The sequence below is a fragment of the Polypterus senegalus genome, chromosome 2 (assembly GCF_016835505.1).
Source record: "Polypterus senegalus isolate Bchr_013 chromosome 2, ASM1683550v1, whole genome shotgun sequence".
Taxonomy (NCBI): domain Eukaryota; kingdom Metazoa; phylum Chordata; class Cladistia; order Polypteriformes; family Polypteridae; genus Polypterus; species Polypterus senegalus.
Genome location: NC_053155.1, coordinates 141,671,733 through 141,697,180, shown reverse-complemented (window position 1 = coordinate 141,697,180; position 25,448 = coordinate 141,671,733). Strand labels below are relative to the sequence as shown.

The window sequence follows — 25,448 nt, the reverse complement described above, 5'->3', positions numbered from 1 at the left end:
TCATTACATAAGGCTAGTTCTTATTTTACACCTGCAGCGGAGAAAATAAGTATTGAACATGTCAGTGTTTTTCTCAGTAAATATATTTCTAATTTGGCTATTAACAGGAAATTTTCACCAGATGTCAGTAACAACCCAAGCAATCCACACATACAAAGAAATCAAAACAAATAAGTCCATAAATTAAGTTTAATAAACTGGAATGACACACGGAGTAAGTATTGAACACATGAACACATGAAGACATGAGAAACAACATTTGGACAAGCCAATGAAATACTGGGAAAATATAGTCTGGTCAGATGAGACCAAAATTGAACTCTTTGGATGTCATTGCAAACAACATGTTGGGAGGAGAAATGGCACTGCACATTTCAACATATGGTATTGGCAGACTTCAACACCATATTATATATACCATATAAGGAAGGATGAATGGAGAAATGTACTGGGACATTCTTGATAAGAACCTGCTGCCATCTACCAGGATGCTGAAGGTGATCCCAAACACACAGCCAAGGAAACTCTGAATTGGTTTTAGAGAAAGAAAATAAAGCTGCTATGAATGGCCCAGTCAATCACCCAAATTGAATCCAGTTGAAAATCTATGTAACAAGCTGAAGATCAGAATGCATAGAAGAGGCCCCGGGAACCTGAAGACAGTTTGTGTGGAAGAATGGGCCAGAATCGCACCTAAGCAATGCATGTGACTAGTTTCTCCATACAGGAGGCGTCTTGAAGCTGTCATTACCAACAAAGGCTTTTCTACTAAGTATTAAATAAATTTCAGTAAGCATCCTCAATACATATACACTGTGTCATTCCACTTTATTACACATAACTTTATTTATGGACCTTATTTTTTTTTTTTTTTTTTAGTTCTTTTATATGTGTGTATTACTTGGTGTGTTACTGACATCTAGTGAAAATTTCATGTCAATAGCCCCATTAGAAATATATTTACTGAGAAAAATGTTGATGTGTTCAATATTTATTTTTCCCGTTGTATGTAGATTTGCACTTGTATAATCATACTAAACGATGTTGGTGAATCTGCAAATTTCAACATGCATAGGCTACAAACCTCACGTAAACAAACACAAAATTTTAGGATACCAATTATTTGTGGAGGTAGACAACACATATATGTGGCAAAGAGGAGTCCAAATGCCAAAGCAAATTAAAGTATTTGCATTAATACCATAAATGTAGTTTGCGTTATCTTCTCTTTAGAGGCTCTTTTTATTTTTCTGTGTTGAGGTGCAGTCCATTCTGTTATTTTAGCATGTGTTTGTTTAGTAAAAGATCAAGATTAATACTTCTAAACCCTGTCTCTTAAACTAAGCAACATTCCATAATATTCTACAAAGTAACAACAAATATATGTTTATTGCAGCAGTAATACTTAGAGACAGAGATAGAGATAGTAAATGCATATTTGACAGAGAAATGAGAGATTTGCAGCCAGTGCAGTATCTCTGTTAATCATAGCTAAATTTTAAAATAGAAGTGTGCAGGAAATATTTTGTTGTGAGTTCAATTGGTTGTTTAATTTAAATTTGTTAGTGTTTTGCTGGCAACAGATTGCGAAAGTGCTCACCATGTAAGATCTTTTGTATAATGAGGGTGGTTTAAGTGTTTCTGGCAGTTCATCCTGAAAACCATTATTTGGCATTGTACATGATAAAATGTAAGTCAAAAGCTAATGCTTCTTTTTGAACAGCCAGATGAATTTCTGTAATTTCTCCTAGAAAGATGTTCTTAAGTGACATGGTGGTGCTTTGCAACTGAAAGCTTCCCATCAATTAGAATTCTTGAAATTCACAAAATCCCAATTTATTGAAGAATAAAGTGAAATCATGCAATTGGTCAATCACTAAATATTGTGGATTGCTGTGTGCAGCTGAACAATATGAACATCATTATCATTGTTTGGCACTATGTACGCATGACCGAGCCCTACAATGGACTTGGTGCCACATCCAAGTTTGCTAATTCCTTGAACTAGTGATCCTGAAATAATTATTCCCATTGCTAACAGAGCTACAAACAATTTACAGTGTTTTTTTTTTAAATTTTTATTACATATGGATACATTTGGAAAGTAACTAGTTAATGACAATCACTTTAATACTTGCCCCTGTAGACAATAAATATGGTAAGCCTGTGGAGCACCGACCTTACTTGAATTTCACTGTGAATTTTAATTATTATTATTAAGGACATTTAATAAAAAATCAAAAATACTAATACAGGCAAGCCATGTTTATTCCTGAACAAGATCCTTAGAACTACTGTGTTCTAGTGATAAAAATGTACAAAGACAATTGCACTGCGTCTTCAACTTAAGTGGAATTTGATAATAATGCCAGTCAAATATATAATAACATATTTCAACTCTCTTATCTACATTCTGAAAAGTCTCTGTGGAAAAAATCTATTTGAATAGAAAAGGTCTGAAAATAGGTTAGTCAATAAAGCAGACATGCTATATAGTCTATGCTGAACCAACTTGCCACCAGTTGCAAATACAGTACATTAGTTTCAAGAGAGGTTGTATACTCTAAATTGATCGAGCTCCTCAGACCTCTCTTCAAGACTTTGAGTTTCTGCCACATCATTTCATCTTGCAGTTTTCTGAGCATTAACTTGCTGGTTGTTTTAAACTCAGAATGGCATTACTTAGGTTCTCTGTGCTCAAGCCAATAACATCCAGTTAAAAAAGTAGGCTCCTTGCCTCTGTGGTGACCTTCACTCAGATTCAAAACCAAAAAAAATCTGAATTAGCATAAACCTCCCTAACTCAGAATGTTAGGTAGAAGTGCATAAGTAACAAACAATAGTTGCATCAAATATTCAAAATATAAACATTTAAACTGACACACACATTTTAAAACTCTTAGTATTGTCAATTGTATTAGAAATTTGTCATTTTGTAACCTCAGAGTTCCACAGAGGGCTTGATTTTAATTAAAGGATCAAAAATAAACAGTATTCATAATCACTGGCATTTATATAGTCTAAAACAATACCTCACATACTAATGTCTGTAATATTTTATTTTTAACCTTTTGGGAGGGCTCAGATAAGGCTAGGACCACTAGTAAACAACACTTTACATGCCTGTATTACCAATTCTTTTTTTTTTTTTTTTGTTTTGTGAAATGGGGTAACTTTGACCTCTCGTTTCCCATTAAGGGGCAAACCCCAGGGGTAGTTTTAATGTGGCATGCACAACTTCAAGTCCTTGTCCTCATTTTTTTGTGACGACATCTATTTGTTTACTCATTGGTTTATCATAAGGGTGCAACTGTCCTGCACAAAAATAATCCAAAAATGGCCTTAAAATTAGGGCTTTTTTGGGTCTTGATGGTTATAAATAAGGGGGGAATCACAAAAATCTTGACACCTTGTGTTATATGTGGTGGTTTTCTTGTACTGATGAGTCCAGAGACACAAAAAAAAAAAAAATCTGAAATGGTTTCAATGTATTGATTAAGTAATTTTTAATGAGCACAAAAATACAATCCTTGTATTGTCTATTTATTTTAGCAGTAGTTCCCAACCTTTCTCCTTGCCTAGACAACACTGGCTTCATGAAATTCCCCATACACACGGGCAGTGTGCTTTTTGAAATTGCTGGATTTTTGAATCAGATATTATTTTTTTTTATTTGGAATAGACACACACTCTCATGCATGAGCATAAATGGTAGGATAGAGCCCCTCTAAGCTGTCAGAAGACAAACAACTCGCACTGCACTATTGGTACATTTTAACACATCTGGTTCAGTCCAAAGACATGCAGGTTACTTGCACTGGCAATTCTAAATTGTCCCTAGTGTGTGCTTTGTGTGTGTGTATGTGCACCCTGCGGTGGGCTGGCACCCTTCCCTGGGTTTGTTTCCTGCCTTGTGCCCTGTGTTGGCTGGGATTGGCTCCAGCAGACCCTTGTGACCCTGTGGTTAGGATATAGCGGGTTGGATAATGGATGGATGGATGGTTTAATTTTAGAAAGATTTACTGAAATACCATTCTATGCCTTAACTGACAAAGTATTTGTTCCCATTGCATTCTGCTCTTCTGAAGTAAACCACTTTTACTATTTTGACTGCAAAGGAGTTGTCTCTGTGATTTGTAAATATTATTAATAATGCCCTTTTTGTAAGTGTGCATTGCAACAAAATCTTTGTTACTCCCATTATATGGTGCACTCTTTTGTTGTACACCATTTACAATTAAGAGCCAGATGTAAATTAGCCAGTTTGAGTATTGATTCTAAGTAAGACCTCCATCAGTTGAAAGCATCTTTGGAAAGTGTGCTCTAGTTTGCTTTGCTCTTGTTGTTTTGGTGGTTGTTGCAGTGTCATTTGTGACTGATGAAGCCACTTCAGGAGTGGCATTCTTTGTTGCAAAGGTCATACTTGTGGGTGGTCCCAGCTCTGTCTGTGGAGCACCATTGCTTTCTGTAGGCCCACTTGTCCACTGCAGCGTTTTGGAGTGTTTCTTCTTTGGACTTGAGTGAATAAGATGCCTCGCCTCTTTGAATGATTGGCTGCAAGGTCTTCCCAGGACTCTTGCTGATGCCCAGGGCCTTCATATCCTGCTTGCGGATGTGCCTATAGTGCAGCTGTGGGTGGCATGCTGTTCTCTTGCCTGATGCCAGCTGGCTGTAGAGGATGTTTTTGGGGATGCGACTGTTATCTATGCAGCAGACATGACCAAGCCAATGCAGTCTGCATTGTCTGAGCAGTGTATATAGTCTGGGTAAGCCAGCACAGAACAGAACCTCAGTGTTGTTCACTTTGTCCTCCCAGAAGATGCCCAGGATGTGGCGTAGGCATTGCGGGTGGAAGGTGTTAAGTTGTTTCTCCTGCATGGCGTATATTGTCCAGCTCTCACTGCCATACAGTAGTCTGATGATCACACAAGCACTGTAGGTAGCCATCTTGGTCTTGATTGTCAGTTTGGTGTTCTCCCAGACGCTTGTAGTGAGGTGGGAAAGAGCTGTTGCACCCTTCCCAATGAATTTGTTGGTTTCATCATCCAGGAATACGTTGTCACTGATGGTGGATCCCAAGTAGATAAACTGGTGAATGACCTTTTAGTGACTGGTGGTGCCTCAACATCCAGCCCCATCACATTGGTCTTTTTAAGACTAATGGTCAGACTAAAGTCCTTACAGGCCTGGGCAAACTGATCCATTAGGATCTGGAAGTCCTGTTGTGAATGGGTTCTGACTGCTGCTTTGTCAGCAAAAAGCATATCTCTGAAAATGGACTTGATCACTTTGGTTTTCACTTTAAGGCGGGCTAGGTTGAACAGCCTCTGATCTGGTGTGTAGTTCTATTTTTTCCCTTGCGAAACCAAAGGTGTACTTCAGCAGCACCGTGAAGAAGATGCAGAATAGTGTTGGAGTAATGACACAGCCTTGCTTCACTCTACTGCAGATCTCAAAGGGCTTAGAGGTACTTCTGTCATAAAGCAGTGATTGATTGATTGATTTTTATTCCGTACTCCAATGCTGATCATATACTCACTGAACAAACACCTCTTATTACCATACATGGGGTTGCAACTTCTTTACAGTGCAGCACAGTGTATAGTTACATTATACAAATTTAATTAAATCTGATTAGGCTGTCACCTACAGGGACTCTAAATTAGGTCAAACAGGTTTGCAACAGATTTAATAAATGTTTTCCTAGTACAAGTTTTGAATTTAGAACCTTCACTTTATGACTTGGGTATCCCCAATACAGAATCAGCTCTGAGATGGAAGTTACAGATTTGTATTCCACCTTCTGTTATTTTTAACAACTTAAATGAAACAAACCTCGAATAAAAAGAATAAATACAAATATTTTATGTTTGTAATTACATTAAAAATCTAATTCATTTTTTTAAAAAATAGATTTGCCTTAAAGGTAGCTTAAAATGTAAAAGTGATCTTCCAGGGTCATTCCTTCACAGTGTAGTAAAAACTGCCTCAGGGGATCTTATTTGCCTGTGGCAATTGGGCAGTTCAGTGGTTCCTCCAGACCTTCCTTCCTTCACTCCAGCCAGAAACCATAGGAAATTCAATTTAGTAGTTATTTTCTGTCGATACTATTTATTGTGTTATGTTTATATTCTGTTGTCTTATATTGCACTTTGTACCACCAGCTATGCATTTTATGTTTTTATATTTTTTGCTTTGCTGTGGTGTGCATTTGATTTTTCCCTTGGAAATTAATAAAGCATAGCTAATCTAATTTTCATTAATGCATACTGTATAGTGTAAATATGGAGAAAGTCATGTGCTAGCTTCATCACTTTTGGTCGAGACATACAAATCAATATAAGGTGCATAGATCTTCAAATTATTTCTTTTCTTTTTCAGTAACAGTGCTGGCCATATTTAATGAACTTCACGCTGATGTTGATCTCTATGCTCTACTGTTTGGAGAAAGCGTTTTGAATGATGCTGTTGCAATTGTGCTCTCTTCGTAAGTATCTTTTTTTTTTTTTTGGCAAAGGGGATCATTGCAGCAATAATGTTAAATGGAGATTGAGCAGTAGATGTCCCACTGGTAGTTTGTATCATGTTTGTAACTGTATGCCTAGTTTTCTTCATAAGGACGTTGAAAAGTGGTATACTGCTTCCCCCTGCTGGTTAGAATTTTCAAGGACGGTTGTTATCAGAGCAGCAGAAACCATTCACTATATCCTGTTAATCTCATTTATTTATATTTCTTTTGGAGACTGTATAAACATTTTAAGAATACTGTGTGATAAATAAGGTCTAAACTGATGTGTTGCAATATGCATTACTGAGATATACATTTGTCTTTTTATTTTTTAAGATCTATTGTGGCCTATCAGCCTACAGGAGAAAACAGCCATTCATTTGATGCTGCAGCATTCTTTAAGTCAGTAGGAGTGTTTCTGGGTATATTCAGCGGTTCTTTTGCAATGGGAGCTGTCACTGGAGTGGTCACAGCACTTATATCCTTTTAACACCCGTGTTCATTTTTTTAGTTTTTTTTCTTGGTAGTCACAAGAACAGTAGTGTCTAACAAACAAAGCTCTCTTAACCTTTCGTCATATTTCACATTCACCTAAATGACACGGATAACAACGGCCACAGACTCCTTCTTACACTTACGCATTTTGAGTAGTTAGCTGCTATTAATATTATTACTATAATATAATAAATACATATATAGACTGCTTCTGCAATTTGTGAAATGAAACTTTCCTTTACAGTTATTTTGATTGTCTTATAATTCTGTCAGTTTAATTTCATATATATCTTAAACATGCTTACAAATTGATACTGCAAGACCTATACAACATACTCAGTCCATGTTTTCATTTTTTCTCCCCTGTTGAAGCATTTTATTCTTAAAGTTACATAAGCTGATTTTTTTTCTGACTCATACCTGTCAGTCTAATAGTTACAATTTTTGTGTAGCATAATTTCATAGAGCGCACTGTCATGAGATGCAACACACTGCACTCAAGAAGATATTTTAAGCAAAAGATCTCATGGTGTAATGTAAAATTAATTTAATGTAAAAAAGGCATTGGAATGTAATAAAAAAAAAAAGAAAAAACACTTTAAGAGTAAAAGTAATTCTGGTAATGCATATTTTTTTGTAATTTTACTCTGTAGCACTGTTTGAGTTGCCGGTTATTTGATACTGGCTGTGTAAATTATGTCCAGTGTGTTGTATTTCCAAACACTACTGCAATTCTTGAATCTACCTTTAGTGTTTATTCCTAGTATTGTGCTGTTCATTTGTTAATTTTGATATTATTTAGTTTTTGAACCCTGTAAAGTGTTATGTGATTGAGCATGCTTTTAACAGTACTGTACTGTATAAAATATTTATTGATTAATAGGAGTAGGTTAATAATAAAAGGGAATAGTCCGTTAAAATTGTATTCTGTTCAGTAGGTACTTAAGTTATAAACTAAATTCAGGTATAACCAATACAAATCTAAGAGAGAAAAGCTACAAAGTTAGCACTGCTTTAACCTTACAGAGAAATACAGAGGGGGAAATCCAGAGATGGGGAGCTACAAAGTTAAATGTGCATTTACAGAGTTGTACATCAAAGCTTTGGCATAGGAGGCCAGCATCAGGATATCTCAAATGGCCTGCAGGCTAGTATGGGGCAAGCAATGATGACAGCCTGGGTTATTACAACAAACAAAATCTAGAAGTAGAATTTAGAAAATAATATGATATCAAACAAGAAGCTAGTAGTCAAGCCTTCAGAGGGAAGCATTATTACATTGTACCTGAGTCAGGACTCTGGACGTATTACTTTGGAAATGTTGTTAAAAAAAAAATACTCTACCCAAAAATGTTGTTTTTTTTTTTTGTCTTTACTTACCTCAAACTATTGGTTGTGATAGTGGAGAAAAAAAAATCAAATTTCTCGAAGAACAGAGAGTTCATAATAGTTGTGTTTTCTTTATTTGGACTTTTTCTGTTTCAAACCAGCCTCCTATATTGTTCCTTAATCGCACGTTTACGTAACGAAGTTCACAAAGTTGCACTGCTTTCCACTTCTGGAGACCGCCTTATTCTTTTTAATGTCTTGGAGCACTTTCCTGTTGGCCGAGGCCTGTGGTTTTACAGGTAAGGATTTTGAAAATCTTGCAAAACACAGGTTTACATTTTATTAGTATGCTGTGTGTAGTCATTGTTTTTAATTGCTAGAATGTTATTGGATGAATAATTGTCTTTATATATTAATTTTGTTCTCTGTATGTAGAATTAGTAATGTCCAAAAATTCCCATGTGTTCTGTTATTTCATAGGTTAATAACAGATGAATATTATACCATGGTAGGGATCAAACACAAACATTTAAACCAACTGTGTGCTTGAGTTTTACTTTGTAAATTGACTAATGCATACATGTGTTAAAGAACTTAATCAAGGGTGATCCAATGCACATTTTTGCTGCCATCTCCTTGACAGAATGAGGACACTATCTTGAAATGAGATTATTTAAAACATATTGATACTGAAAATTAGTTATTAGACAAATGAAAATGTTTTTACAATAAATACATTATTTTGTTATGCTAGCCTTGTGATCCTAATAAAACCATTTACTATAATCTGATGCACTAAAAATTGAGAACAACACTTTAAAATCAGAAAAACTTATTTTTCCTCTTTGACACCCTTTAAAAAAAAAAAAAAAAAAACTTAAACAAATATTTCTCTGAGCATAGACAAGATTAAGGAAAATACTTTTGGGAGGATATAAAATACTAAATTACTCATTTTATGTTGCCTCATTTACTGTGGGAAGTGTTTAGCTTATATTGATCAGACCCCAAACTGTTTCTGCTTAACCTCAGCAACCGTTTTTTTTGGGAGATTAGCAGACACTTGCATGCTAGCCAAGTGACCATTTATCCAGTATTCTTGTTGTCCCCTCTTTGGTAAGAGAGATGGCCTCATTAAATGCCCAGACCACCTCAGCGGACTCCTTTTGATATGGAGAAGTCGTCGCTCTAATCTGTGTTTATCTTGTATGTACTCCTCATCCTACTGTAGAACAGATAATACTGCAAGGTCAGTAACTGTGCAAAAGCGAATTTCTGCAACTTGCAGGTGTGATCTTGTTTTTCTGTTACTAACCAGAATTTGTGATCTTTGCTGAAGATTATTGATCAAATAATTTGAGATGTTCTCCTTTCTTCACCACCATCTTCTGTAATAGCCATGGTGGTCATTGTGCTGATCTTTTTCGTCAAGGTAATGACTCTGTTTTCACTTGTGAAAAATAAAACTTATGGAGTTACTTCACTACTAACATCATTAATAGGGTTCATTCAGGATTCATGCCCCATGTTGAAAGAGCACATATAATGTCTTTTAGAAAGAAGACATCACTAAATGGATGCCTGCAACCTATCTTCTAGTTATAGCAGAGCACCAATGATAATGATAGAGTACTTCCTTTTTAAGGTGATGATTCAGTGTTGCTTTAATCAAGTCAAACTCTGTCCTGCTTGAAATTTTCTTTGAAGTTGTGTGCATTTGTGTGTTAACCAAACCACTGAGGTTCATCTGAAGAAACTCAATGTAACATTCCAAATGGCACAGATATGGTTCTCTCCATTTGCAGAGCTCCTCACTCTGTCATAGAGGGTAAGATCAATATCTCTGTGGAGAAATCTTATTTCTGATCTTTTGATCACTAACCATAATTTTTTTTTCCATAGATAGAGAGCCAAAATTCTGGCTGGTAAAAAGACACATTTTATTATTGTCTATCCTTAGTTGTACTGATCAGTCTTATTACTACCTTCATGCCTTCTCCCATGAATATAATTTAAATGTACTTCAATCTCCTTGTCTAGTAGCAGATATTTCAATGCCCCCTGAATAAAACAACCAAAAGGGAACCATGATCTCACATGTGCAATGGCTGAACTTTATTTTAACATTGGCCATTCATGTGGTAAGAAGAGGAACATGATTTAAAAATGGGAGCTATGCCACTCAGAATTCTTAGATAAGATATTCTGCCACCCTTTTAAAACATAACTGCATACTTACAGAACATGATTAATTAAGAAGACTATGAAAACAGTAAAATTGGAATGTTTGTGTTATACATGTATGATACATTTGTTAAGTCTGAAATATACTTACAGTCATTGTAAACTTTCAGTGCCTAATGCCACATCTTGGCACACATTTCCCAGGCATTGTAAGTAGTATTGTTTATGTTTTGGCCATGTCTATTAGACACAGACTCTAAAATTTATTTTAAAATGAGGAACAATTGGTTTCTACCACATAGTTTATGTATGGCTGATTACTCAAGTGGTATTTTGGGTTAAATAAATTATAATTTAAGAATGACTTTATTGCTTTTGGGGATCTGAGAGATTGGTAAGTTTGTTGTATTAAAATTGTTGTATTGAGGCTTCTTTCCATATTTGTGTAGATTAGTATGTAGAATTGAAAGTATGTTATTTACATTTGTTCTAAAAGTTTGTATTTGCTTAATTGCCATTGTCTCAAACATTGCACATCTCTGTGTTCCTGTTCAGGCGTAGTGGCCGTGTTGTTCTGTGGCATCACTCAGGCCCATTATACATACAACAACTTGTCTTCTGAATCTACCAACAGAACTAAGCAGGTAGGATGTTGATATTTTTACTCATCTATATTTTGCACCAGTGTGTTTAGGAAATTGTGCATATTTGTGAAGCCTTGAATGGTACCAGGCAATTTAAATATTTTCATTAAAGTTAAAATGTTGTGTTTTTTTTTTGTTTTTTTTTTAATGTAAATAATTATGCATCATTTATACTTTCATAAATATATGTCAGTTTAACACTGCTTCAGTTCTGTGTCTGCATCAAAACAGTGCAATGATTTTGAGATGCCACAGTTTCATTGTCATTGTGGTTTACACACATTTTAAAGGCTGAATGATTTAATGACTTGCGACATTCCAAAGCATTATATGGGGAAAATGCACTTACCTTTGACTAGGTTACAGGCTGCTGATTAAGAGTCATTAGGGGAGCAAATGAGTGTTAAGAAAAATAAATAAAAATTTGAAAAATTATGTATTTATATACATTATATTATTTTCATCCTTATTCTTTCAGTAGTTAAAGGAACAATTAATAAGAATCAATCCAAATAAACAATAAATTTAAAAAAGGTTATGGAGGTAGATGTCCATCCATAAATCCAGAAATCCATACTATTCATTGTAGAGTAAAAACAGTTTGCATTTCATAGCAAAATGGAGTGCATACATGTCATATAGATGTAACTAAGTTTAGCCAATTGATTTACATTTAGCACATTCTACTTGCAGGTAAAAATAGATTCTGCGGTCAGTGGTCTTGACTTAAGTGTTGCATTGCTGCTGTTCTCAGCAGCTGTAAGTACAGTATTTAATCAAAGGCACATAACATTATCATAGTTTTCTGTTGTCACAAACTTCTGAGTGGCTGTTCTGTCCCTTTATTATTTATCATTCTACAAATTGAGACTGCCAGTCAAATCACTTCTAGAGGTATCTACTTAATAAGCATTAATTTCCTTTTGAGGTATTTCAGAAAGTGGGTGCATTTTTGCCTTTTTCCTCATGGCACATATAATAGATAACCTTGAAAGGCATCATGTTAGTTTCAACTGACTACCAGGATGACATGTAATGTTGGTATGCCCAAGTCCTCTGAGATCTGCAACTCAATCATTTCAAAACAACCAACAGTTTCCACTGATGCTTCATCAAAGCTGATGAATCTGTTCTCAGTATGCTTTGTATGAGGTACACAGTTTCTTTTGTTTTGAGGACATTGAAGGTTTTTCTATTCCTACAGCTTTGTCTGACCTTACTGTCTGCTTCTGATTTGTATAAAGATTATCTATTTCAAATAATGTTTCAATTCATGTATAGCAGCAAAAGAAAAGGTACAAGTGAATATCAAATTTATTTTTATCCACCAGTGTTGAATGTGGCGTCTCACTCTGTTTTGTTTCCCAGCCTGGACATATTAAACTTAAATGCTAATATAAATAAAGCTGTTGAATCCCATGAACTTTTTAACCTTTTCTAGCTCAAAAACATATACTGTACTGTGAATTTTTTCATGTTCTGCCTCAGCTGTTTGAAGTTCTTCATTTTCTGGCTGAGAATTTCATCTTCTCCTACATGGGCTTGGCACTCTTCACCTTCCAGAACCATATTTTTAGCCCCATCTTTATTGTGGGGGCCTTTGTATCCTTTTTTTTAGTTTGTGGCTGTCATAAGATATATGGAGGAGTTCTGTGCTTGCACAGCATTTCTGTTATTTTGCACTATGCAACTCATAACTATTTTAGCTGTAAAAAGTAAGTTTATCTATGAGGTTTTTCAGAATAATTCCTGCCTATGATGTTGTTTGATATGAGACTGTACTCGGACATGAAGATGTACATAAGAAGGGCAAGCAAATCTTTATTGTTGTTTCTCAATGAATATTTAACTGTATTTTTCCTCTGGAACATCTAAAAATATATGCTGATCTACACAGAAATCCACGATATTGTATCATGTTTCCATAGATTATTTGCAAAGCAGTTTAAATGATGCTCTGTTCACTTAAGGCTGTAATTCTCAGTTTTTTGCATGTTGCAGTAACTGTGTAAATGACACTGTTACTAAATTAAAGGTTATTCAAAATGCTAAAAATACAAAATACAGGATGAGCCTAAATGAAGTACCACATTTCTCAAAGTTATTTTGTGAAGTAGAGGCTGCAGAGTGAGTTGGGGTGGGTGTCCTTTGATAGGTGATCCTTGTCGTTTTCAGTCAGCATCATGCCGTGGTCCAATGCACACCGTGCTTTTGCTGTCTTTGTGTTTTTCAAACACAACAAATCCATCATCACTATACAATGCACCTTCCCAACGCACTTCAGCATTTCTCCTAACAGTGACGTTTTAAATTGGAAAACAATTTTCAGTGGGTGGCTAAATTTAGACAGACAGGTAGAACAGAACATCTCCAGGCCGTCTTTGGACTGTATGAATGGATGAAAACATCCAAGCTGTAAGGGCATCAATTTTGCAGTCTCCAAGATGTTCAACAAACAAACATGCTTCTTCCTTAGGCATTTCCAACATATATTTGAGGAGGATTTTGCATGAGGACTTTAATTTCCATCCATACAAAATGATCGTAGTGCAGGGACTCACTGTAAGAGACTGTGAGAGCCGTAGAGAGTTGTGTGAAAACATTCTGTAAACCGTTCATCAAGATGCCATCGTCATCTGCAGTGACAAGGCACATTTCCATTTGAATGGTTGTTTAAATAAGCAAAACTTTTGTTATTGGGCTGAAACAAACCCTTGTGAACTTCTTCAGAGACCCCTGCACAGTGAGCATGTTACAGTTAGGTGTGCCGTTGTCAAATTTGACATTGTAGGCCCTTACTTTTTTGAGGAGGTGGTAGCCACAGTCACTGTCACTTCATAATGTTACATTGAAATGCTAGAGCACTTTTTGCGGCCCCAACTGGAAGCAATAGAAATGGTGGATGCCTGGTTTCAACAGGATGGAGCAACAGCTCATAGGGCGTGGAGATCCACACCGGTTTTGCAGGAGATGTTTCCAGGGAAGATGATCTCCCTGTGCAGCGATGTCAGGTGGCCTTCACGTTCGCCTGATGTCGCTCTGTGTGATTTCTTCTTGTGGGGCTATCTCAAGTCTAAGGTATACACACAAACTGACTTCAAAACCTTGAAGCCCTCAATGACGCAATTCGCCACAAAATCACCGCTATTCCCCTTGAAATGGCCGAACGAGTCATTCAAGCATTCAGAAATTGTCTCAAAAAGTGTATCGCTAATGATGGCTGCCACCTTAAAGACATCATTTTTAAAACGCAGTGAAAAAAATCTTATTTTGTATACCCTTTTTGTGTTGTAATAAAATTTATTTTATCTTGTAGCATTTTTGTAGAATATACATTTGAAATGTGGCACTTCTTTTTGGCTCATCCTGTACTTAAAATTCACTAAACAGTTGCCCCTCCAGATTTGTGAATTTCACATTTGCAGTTTGTTTTTTTGCAAGCTTGCCCTGAACAATTAAATGGGAGTACCGTACTTTTAGAACTTGCAAAAAGATTGCAGAAACCTACAGAAGACATGTATGCCAAAAATATATAAACATTGAAAAGAATTTGCATTTACATTATATCCCATAAAATAATATATTAGTGCTATATATTATTAATTCATGTAAGTGTATAATCCATCCATTTTCCAACCCATTGAATCTGAACACAGGGTCACGGAGGTCTGCTGGAGCCAATCCCAGCCAACACAGGGCACAAGGCAGGAACCAATCCCGGGCAGGGCGCCAACGCACCGCAGGACACACACACCCACACTCACACACCAAGCACACACTAGGGACAATTTAGAATCGCCAATCCACCTAACCTGCATGTCTTTGGACTGTGGGAGGTACAGTATTAAGTTTTGTTTTGGTTAAAACTGTTTATGTACAGTATTGACCTCTGCTCAAGTTTCAGGCCAGCCTAAATTACATTTTGCTTTGTTAGTTTAAATCGGAGCCGAAAAGGAGTTTAGTATCCCCCACCTATTCTTTTCTGAAGAGTATTAATATTCATTGTGTGGTGGTGTTGTTCTTTATGGTACTTTTCAATGAAAGGAGGGTACCTTCTTTTTCCTATTGAAAGAATCTGGCTCCAGTTTATTGGTTAATAGTGCATAATACTGAAAATGGCTATACTGTTAAATATGTAGAGATCAGCCATTTGGTAAGGTAGTGCAGTGGTTAACACTGCTGCTTTACAGACCCAGGATCCTTGTTTCATATCCTGCACCTGCATGTGAAGTTGGTATGTTCTCCGATATCTGTTTGTGTTTTCCTCTGGATCTACACCAGCTACATTCTGTCTTTACTGCTCCCTTAGTTATTTAGCCCATATGAACATCTCCTCCATTCCTCGCATTCCATACTGTTGCTTTTTCACTGTTTCTCGCCTCTACCGGAAACCTGTGTAGAGTTCTAACCTCCCTTCTTAGCTCTTGCCTTTCTCGAGCTCACATTAACTCGCTCACTTCTCATTTTCCTTTCTTCCAATTTCTTTTTCTCCTTTTTTTTAACCTGCCTTTCCTTTTTTTTTTAATCCATGCAGGAAACCCCAGCTGATGTTATGCACACAGCACACCACTAAATGGCAGTCAACTCATTAAAGCGAGTGCATGTGTATACCGGCACGGATTAATCAGTGGGATAAATTTAAAGGGGAAAAAAAGTAAAAGCAATTAATAAATTAACCACAGTTTGGCAAGTATTATTTGTGAATTTTCACATTCTGTGGGGGTCTTCCGTCCCAGCCCTCACCAATGCAAAGGGGTGTCTATGTAAATTAATTACTGTTGAAAGCTATTAAAATGAGTTAGAAGTATGGACACACAATAAAAGTGTGTCAAGACCTCTGAGTAAAATTCATAGTAAAATAGATACAAGCACACTGCCACAACTTGGTTGAAGAGGTGGCCTTTCCACTTCACAGGTCTGTGGCTGAAAGTTCAATTCTCAGGCCAGTAACAGTTTGTGGAGTTTGCGCTTTCTACCTACATTCAAATTGAGCTTTCTCCAGTGTTAAAAAGATGTGCCTATCAGGTAATATTGACTCTTAATTGGCACAGTAAATCTGTTTCCACGTGTGAACTCTGTGGTGGACTAACATGTCTGACAGGAAAGATTGCCTGCACCCAGTGCTGCCAGAGTAGACTTCACAGCCCTGTGTCTTTGTATTGGAGGAAGGAGGTTTAAAAATGGATTGATTTACTTGTGATGTAGAACTATATGTGGAAATGAATTGTTTTGCAGTAATAATTCTCGCCCTTTCTTGTTCACACCACAACCTTGCAAAAGTCAGCTGCTGAATTAAACTACCTGAAACTTCCTCTACAAATAATCCTTTGAAAACATTTACAGCACGTGATTATGCAACATTAACTCAACAGCACAACACATTCAACATTTTACAGTAAGATATAATGACTTGTATTGAATTTCATTATTATGTATAAATAAGTACATTCCTAGAACCTTGAACAGTGTCTTATCTGCTCTGTAAACTAGTGTTGATTAGTACTGTGGCAGTTAAATCTGCACATAATTTAAGTCGTTGCAGAATTTATGAATACATCTGGTTGTTACTAAAGGTTGCTTTTTTTTACTGTTGCACCATTTTACATATGAGGACTTCCATTTGTTTGCTTTTTTGATTTCTTTATTTGTTGTTGTTGTTGCTTCTTAACAAGTATTTCACTAGCTTGCCATCTTCATTGGAAGAGCTTGCAATATTTATCCACTGTCTTTTCTCTTGAACCTTGGGAGAAGGCACAAGATTGGCTGGAACTTTCAGCACATGATGATGTTTGCAGGTACTTCACTGTCTGGCTTAATTTAATTTGTAAAATTGAGAAACATTTAAATTTAAAAAGAGAAACATATATTTTCATGGTAGATGATTCTGTTACAAATATTGTTTGGTTCGTCTCCAACAGGTTATTTCAAAGAAATATTTTTTTTCAATGTGTATGAACAACATAGACAATATAATATTGACAAGCATTTTCCTGTATAAAAAAGCAATTTGTTGTCTAACCTCTTTTCTGGTTGCCTTTTTCCACCCCCAGGCCTACGAGGTGCAATGGCTTTTGCCCTGGCAATACGGGACACTGCCACTTATGCTCGTCAGATGATGTTCACAACAACCCTTCTCATTGTTTTCTTCACTGTCTGGGTATTTGGGGGAGGTACAACTCCAATGCTTTCATGGCTGCACATCAGGTTGGTAAAAAGCCTTGCAACCAGAGTGTTTTATGATTTACATTTTTTGTCATATACACCGAGATTATGCAGAAGGTCAGCATAATCAAAAAGCAATTTAGTTTTGAGTCTAGTATACGCACTGTGTGAGAAATTGCATCAGGAGGAAGAGGAAGATTTATTTATTTAGCATTGTACACAAAGGGTAAGGTGTGACATGAAGCGGTAAAACTGTTTATGTGCAATATTTCAGGCCAGCCTAAATTACATTTTTGCTTTGTTAGTTTAAATCAGAGCCCAAAAAGAATTTAGTATACCCCCTCCCCTATATTTTTTCTGAAGAGTATTAATATTCATTGTGTGTTGATCTTTATGGTACTTTTCAATGAAAAGAGTGCACCTTCTTTTTCGTATTGAAAGAATCTGGCTCCAGTTTATTGATTAATAGTGCATAACACTGAAAATGGCTATACTGTTAAATATGTAGAGAGCAGCCAGTTTTTTTTTTTTAAGTTGGCCTTGGTTGGTAAGGTAGTGCAGTTGTTAGCACAACTGCTTTACAGGCCCAGGATCATTGGTTCATATCCTGCACCTGCATGTGAAGTTGGTATGTTCTCCAGTATCTGTTTGGGTTTTCCTCTGGATGCTGCTTATATTCCTTCCATGTCCCCAAAGACATGCTGGTTAGGATAATTGAAAATTCCAAAATGGCCTCTTTGGAAACGTGGGTATGAATGAGGGCATGAGTGGGGAATGCAGTGAACTGACAGCCAGGGCTCTTTCCTGCTTTACACCCAGTGTTACAAGGATAATTCCCAGCTTTTTGCAGCCCTGAATTGGATTAGCGAGCTTTCAGAATGTTCTGTTTTATCAGTCTCCCTTTCACCTACTCTGGCATGATGTCTTATTTTCTGGCCTCAGCAGTGACACTGCCCATTGTAATAAAAACTCTTATAGAGGTGTTCTAACTAGACCAGAAATACTGTAAGTGTTGTGACTTGAAAATAGAAAGCAGAATTAACAGAACCACAGGTGTAATTTATTAATGACAGCCAGTGTGTCCATTTCTCCAGAATAATAAGGGAATGACACCAAATGTTTATTTGTGTTCTTCCTTCAAAGGTCTTTATTAAAGGTACACTCTTAATGGGGCATCTATCTAAAAGATTAGTAAGAAAAGTATACTTTATCTCTTCCATTTGCTATTTGGCAACCTTGAACTTTGGTGTATTGCTTTGCTTGACAAAATATTTGTAGCTTTGTGCTTTTTTGGTAATATTTATTAGCTCCAGTGGTTGTGCATATTTAATATTGTAGAACAAGTGTTAATTTCATGGCTTACTTATTGTCTGTATCTAGTGTACCTGCAACAATCTGTACCCTACGCTTCAGTGACTTGTGGCTGTAGGTTCCTCTTGGCAGACATTTTCAGATTCCTGTAGTTGAAGTCTAATGTGTACCTCAAAAGTAGTGTGCAGTGCTATCCTGCTAGAATATCTAACTGCATAAGCTGTGTTGTTTTTTAGTGTGCTTCTTGGCTTGACCTCATAAATCTTTATTATTGTTCTGAAAACACTGTATCTGACACCTCCAGTTGGTTTATCATTTTAAAGTGCTTAAAACACTACAAGCAGGTAATTCATTCCTTTGTTCCTTTACATCCCTAGCTTGAGAGTGAAATGTACTGTATTTATTTATGTAGTAGTGTTGTGCATTAGCTCTCCATTTGGTTGGTAGTACTAGTTCTGCTTACCCGCAGAACAGTTCTGAACAAAGTGAAACAACTTAATGTACAGGTGCCGGTCATAAAATTAGAATATCATGACAAAGTTGATTTATTTCAGTAATTCTGTTTAAAAAGTGAAAAAAATCAGATTTATAAAACCTGGCTTGCACACATTTCCATGCAAATTACATTTGGCAGTTTACTTAGACCTATGATTAATTATTCGGGTGTTGGGGATCCTGTGAAGCATCATCACCATGAGGAAACAACACATGATAAACTATCTGGTAGTTTGTGGGGGATTGGAGACCCTTGTGAAGTACCACTAAGCACAGTGAGAGTGGTACCAATGAGAATGAAAGGGAAGATCAACAATATTGTAGTGAAATCAGCTATGTTATATGGGTTGGGTTTGGTGGCACTGACCATAAAACAGGCGGCAGAGCTGGAGATGCCAGACTGAAAGATATTAAGATTTGCATTGGGTATGACAAGGATGGACAGGATTAGGAACAAGTACTTTAGAGGGTCAGCTGTTTGGACAGTTTGAAGACCAAGCCAAGAGACGAGATTGCTTCGATTTGTACATGTGCTGGAGAGATGCTGGGTATATTGGGAGAAGAATGTTAGGGATAGGGCTGCCAGGCAAGAGGAAAAGAGGAAGGCCTAAGAGGAGGTTTATGGATGTGGTTTGAGAGGACATGCAGGTGGTGGGTGTGACAAGATGCAGTGGACAGGAGGATATGGAAACAGATGACCTGCTGTGGCCACTCCTAGTGGTTGCAGCTGAAAGAAGAACAAGAAGAAAAACCCATTAGTGTCAATGGCGCCTCATTATTACTTGTTACACTTCCATGATTATGGAGAAAGTTACTTGCAAACACTTCCCAATAGAGTTTGAGTAGGTGTATGTATATTTGTATATATCATTTAAAAGCATTAGTTTTTGATAAAATATATTTTGAATAAATGTTGTATTTATTTTATAAAAATCTATCAGTATCACAGTCTCTGTTAACCTCTTTATAATATGTATTCTTGTTTATATGCATAGAACAGGTGTTTACATATTTTGACAAGTAGCACATGTTCCATAAGTTACATAGATATCAATTTATAAAAATGAAGATTCACCTGTAGTTGTCAACATATTTTTCATAGGTGTTCCCTCTGAGTGCTGTTTAGTACTGTAATTATTATTTGATTCAAAGCCATTCAGTGAACCGTAAATAGGTTGTTTGTTAATAATTGCACAAAGCCACATGGCAAAATTGTTTTTCACATGGTTTGGTCCCTGAAGTAACTTACTCCTTTCATTATAATTATTCTGTTAATATGTAATACATCACATATTCAATTTAGTACAGCCCAGGATGAAAAACTCTTCCAACTTGTGTAAGTAAATTTTACAGTACAGTACTTAGGAGTACTATCTGAGTGAAAACAAAGCTAGAATTATTTGTATGAAAGGTTGCTATGAACTAGTGTGAATAAATATCTGAATCCTCAGAGACATTATCATGCACTGCAGGTGTGTGTAAGTTCTAATTGTGGCATCAAATATCTGGCTTTGCTCCATCTTTTTATTCTGTTTCTCAATCTTTCCAAATCACCTTTGCCTGTCTAGGTTCCTTAAATAGAAGCCATTCTCAAGTTGTACTTGAGTTTATTCCATTTAGGTTCACAGGCTTATTAATGCATGTCAGATTACATAAGAACGATTTAATCAGAATAAAAAAATTCATTTCTTTATACACCATTACTTTTTTTTCTTCTTGTGGCCAAAGTTTATTTTACTCCAAAGCCTAAATGCAGTTGTTATATTCAATATTTGCTAGGAATGCTCTTTAGGGGAAATCTCTTGGTTCTCATTTTGTAATTTCAAAGTCAATCCCAACAAAAGCATTATAATCAAATAGTACAATTTAATTAAGTAGTATGACAGCTATATTTTGTGTTTTATATTAATTTGATGTTCAAATTTATCATAATATGTACATAGTACATTGAAGTTTTTGTTGGCATTTCTCTCTTAGACTAGTAAAATTAGGACAATACAAACAAGAAACAATAAATACAAACACAGTCAATACAGCATCATATATTAAAGTTTAAACTATAAAACATGTCAGTAAATTTAATAAAAATACTGTAAATGGTGAAAGTAAAAGACCTTTTCTGAAAAAAAGGAAAGTTTACCTTTTATGTTCTACTGAAAATGACTTGTATATCTTAAACAATACATTTTTCATTATTTTTTTTACAGCTAAGTTCTGTAAAATCAATATTTTTCTAACTTCAAAATATGCTAAATACCGTATACTGATGCACTGCAATTACACTGAAAAAAATCTGTTAATTTTACAGTGTAGAACTGTTACATAGTGAAGGTAATCAACTTTAAAATGTAAAACAGTAAAGTGCGGTTTCAGTAAAACCGAAGTTACGATATTTACATAAGGGAATGCACCCTTTTACCGTATCGTTCCTGGTGAACCACATACCTTTGAATAGTAGGAAAAAACCTTAAACTAAGATAGCAAACTTATTTTTCTCCGTGTGCTGAAGGTTTTTTGAGGTTATGGAAGCTGATTTATGGTGGGTTGTATTCAAAAAGCTGGCACACCTGTAGGACACCATACACCGCAAAAGTAAACTTTACTTCCCCACCAGACAATGTGCCTTAGCTTCCTTAAACATTGAATTGTGTTCAATGTGTGTAATTTAAATGGTACGTGTTTGCTATTGGTTGTTGTTACTTTACTGATGCAATGCTGTGTACTGGAGTTTGACCCTGACAATACTTTCTAATAGTTTATTGATTGGCATATTTATTGCGCTACATGAAGTTACGGTTAAACATTCCCTTCTGTTGGAATGTGTTGTAAAGAAAAAACAGTTATTTACTACAAAGTTATACCGTAGACCTAAACATATTGTCACCTTATTTATTACAGTAAAAGTTTGGCAACCCAGCTGCCAGTTTTTGTATCATAAAAGTAACATTTTTGTAGACCTATAAATTTTTTTTTTTTAAACGGTAAAATTCTGGCAACCAAGCTTGCCAGTACTTTATCGTAAATTTAACATTTTTTTTAAAGTGTACTGTAGACCTAAAAATATTGTCACCTTCTTTTTCACGGTAAAATTCCATATATTTAACTTTTTTTTTTTACAGTGTCCAGCTATGTATCTTGTCCAGTCATTTTTTAAAATGATCAGAACTTTTGCAACAACAGTATTATTGGGTCATTTTTTTCCAGAAAATAATCCCTCAATGAATTAAGAAGTATTTTCTGTTAATTTTCTGCTTTAAATATATCAATTTATCTTGTGATTTGTCTATTTAGTTTATAGTTATAAATTTAGTTTTTATTTATAAATGTATAAATTTTGGAAAATACTATTACTGAAGTTCAGTTGTTTTTGTTCATTAGCGGTGGCAACAATATTATATGCTTTGCAAGGAACGACACGTGAGGACCGGCGCCCCAGCCGGACTTGGCTTGGAATCCTTACCGGGCAGGGATGCCGATATTAGGGATGGAATAGGAGAAGGTAGTTTTGTTCAGCTTATTGTCTTCTCCCATACACTAGATGGCAGCATCCCTGGGCTGCATAACCCATTTGAGTGCCCACAGGGAATACTGGGAATTGTAGTCCAGGGGCACAGCCTTGCTGTGCTGGTAGGGGGTGCTGCAGGGAATTACACTCCCTATTCTTTGAGACTTCTGTATGTCCCGGAAGTGCTTCCAATGGGTGAAGTCCTGGCACTGGAAGTACTCCCAGACTCAAATAAAAGACCCCTCACTGCCTTGTTCAGGTGACTGAGAGCGGAGACGGACATCACTCACCTTGAAGGAGTAGCAGTGCAGAGGAAGAAAAAAGAAGAGACAATCTGTGTGATTATTATAAAAGGTATTTTGTAATAAATCCCCTCTTTTATTTGAACCCAGAACTTATTTTGTGTATTGTGATAAGGGTTTGGGGCTCAGTGGCGCTCCCAAGCTTTCACATTTACAGTGTATTTCTAAGGCTGTAAGTGGACATGTGCTATATGTATTAGTATATTCACGCCATAGTATTATTCAAGTGACTTCTGTCATTTGTTATTTGATGCTGTCAAAAATGAGTAAAAGTCCTCCTGTGAGTAACTTGATGTTTGACTTTTGTAAATGCAAAAATGTTGTTAGTCAAACAATACACCACAAAAACTGCCCCTCCGCAAATAAGAAGACAATAACAATGTTAAAGAAATAACAGCTTGAAAAAAGATCTGGTAATGGTGCAAAAAATGTTACTGTGTAAAACTACTTTTGATTTAAGTAGAAAATATATTTTCTTCTTATATCTGGAAGTAAGTGAATAGATAGAAAGGTTTTATACTTTAAATAATTACATGCACAAATCCAGATTAGATATTGAATTTTATGTTGGCGATTTATGAAATACATTCCTACATAATAATAATCTTATATTTGTTAATATATGCATTATTGCAATGTACAAAAAGCCTCCTCTACTATTTATTATATTTTATTAGGTGAGGTTTTGCTTATTTATTTTAGCTCAAATAAAGCTAATTCTTAAGTTGCTTGTAACAACAGTTTGTAAAACCATGCCTAGATGAGATATTATTAAAGTAGCTAACCAGACATGACAAATATCTTAAATGTTAACCAGTTATTCTCATTTTCGTGTTTTTTTTTTTTTTTTTTGCCTCTGGTTGATGATGAGCAGTTTATATTTCAGTCCTTTCACTACTTTGTATGGTCTAATTAGTGACTTGACATTGCTGCCTGAAAAACCACGCTTAGACATGACTTACTATATGGTTACAAACAAGTATGAGAGTTGAAAGGATTCAGATATACAGTAGGTTGATAGTTTGAGGCGGCACTTGGCACAGTGATTAGTACAGTTGTCTCAGAGTTCTCGAGTCCTGGGTTTATATCCTGGCCTCTGACCTGCCTATATAGAGTTTCCACATTACTCCTGGTGTTTTTCTCCACCAATTCTAGTTATTCACATCCCTGACATGTGCAGGTTAAATTAATTTATGATGTTAAGTTGCACCAGTGTGAATGACTATCATTTTGTGGATTAGCACATTGTCCAGCCTCAGTTCACAGTTACCAGGGATAGCTCCAGTATCCCATGACTCAGAATGAGAGGATAGGTTAAAAATAATTGATGAATGAATGGAAGAAGGTGTGTTAAAGATATGTTTCATAAGGAGAATAATTGTTGCTCATGCATCTTCTAGATACTAAATTAGGCATACTTTAAATCACAATTTACTAAACAGAAGGCATAGAATAATGTTTAATTAGAACATTTCATGCAGAAATTAATAGTATGACTCGGCTTGAGATATCCACAAAGTTTCATAATAAAGCCTTGCTTAAAGTCATTGACAGGCAGTAGGGGATATTTTCTTTTTGTGCCTTATAAGCACAGAAGAATGAGTGTAGCGGATTGCTGTTAAGTGTTAACAAAGGCAGGTGCTAACTTCCCACAAACAACCACAGCTTATATGCAATGGTTTATATATAATAAGCCATTTTTTCTGTTTATCTGATTTTAAACTAGTGATACCATCAATATTACTTTGAAAAACCACAAAAGCATTGTTCAAAACTGTTGCTTGGATCCTTGAAAAAAATGCAGTAACTCATTATAAATTTTTAGGACTAAGTCAAATAAGTATTTAAGAAATAAGGCTAAATGATAATAATTAGGTGATTCAAATTATTTATGCATATTTCTAAAAGGACTTTTAAACTATTATACAGTAGCCTGCAGTGCCAGGTGACATCTAAACTTGAATGGACATGAATAGCTTGAAGGGTCCACATGAATATTCACAATAATTTACCAGGAGACCAAATTATGGTCACTGCTTTTTGTTTTGGACTTTTGGGATTCATAGTCCTATGAGGCAACATTAACAATTGCTTTGTTTTTTTTTTTGTTTTTTTTTTTTCTTTTGCTCTGTAGGCCATACTTATTCTTTAGTAATTTTTCCCAATGGTCTTAAATTGCCACCTAGCCTGTTGTTTCCAACAAATGCTTTTTTTACACCAGATATCTAACTTTATGTTCTTTGTAGTTTGTTGTTAAATAATTGGGTTACCAGAACCTCTACATTAGTCACACATTGTGCCATTTCTAAGCATGTTACACTTGGGCCTTTGAATGCGGGGTCAAAAATAAATCACTTCTGTTACGATTATGAAGCTTTGATAGTATACTACCTTTTTGCTTTGAAATCTTTGTTCAATTCAAACCACTGTTAACTTTTTTTAGATAACTATGTCTGCAAATTCTATAGATAATTTAGAGTACCGTATATACTCGAGTATAAGCCGAGGTACCT

At 35.7% G+C, this 25,448-nt stretch overlaps 1 protein-coding gene across 3 annotated transcripts in view; it reads left to right on the top strand.

Moving 5' to 3' along the window:
* The window catches only part of slc9a7 (solute carrier family 9 member 7), a 184,130-nt gene that overhangs the window by 91,173 nt on the left and 67,509 nt on the right, over window positions 1-25,448 (top strand). For all 3 annotated transcript variants that reach the window (XM_039744722.1, XM_039744723.1, XM_039744724.1), the window contains exons 6-12: window positions 6,382-6,487; window positions 6,845-6,986; window positions 8,526-8,631; window positions 11,072-11,160; window positions 12,649-12,762; window positions 16,844-16,955; window positions 17,211-17,364. In XM_039744722.1, the coding sequence (XP_039600656.1) occupies window positions 6,382-6,487; window positions 6,845-6,986; window positions 8,526-8,631; window positions 11,072-11,160; window positions 12,649-12,762; window positions 16,844-16,955; window positions 17,211-17,364 (823 nt within the window). The remainder of the gene's footprint in view (window positions 1-6,381; window positions 6,488-6,844; window positions 6,987-8,525; window positions 8,632-11,071; window positions 11,161-12,648; window positions 12,763-16,843; window positions 16,956-17,210; window positions 17,365-25,448) is intronic.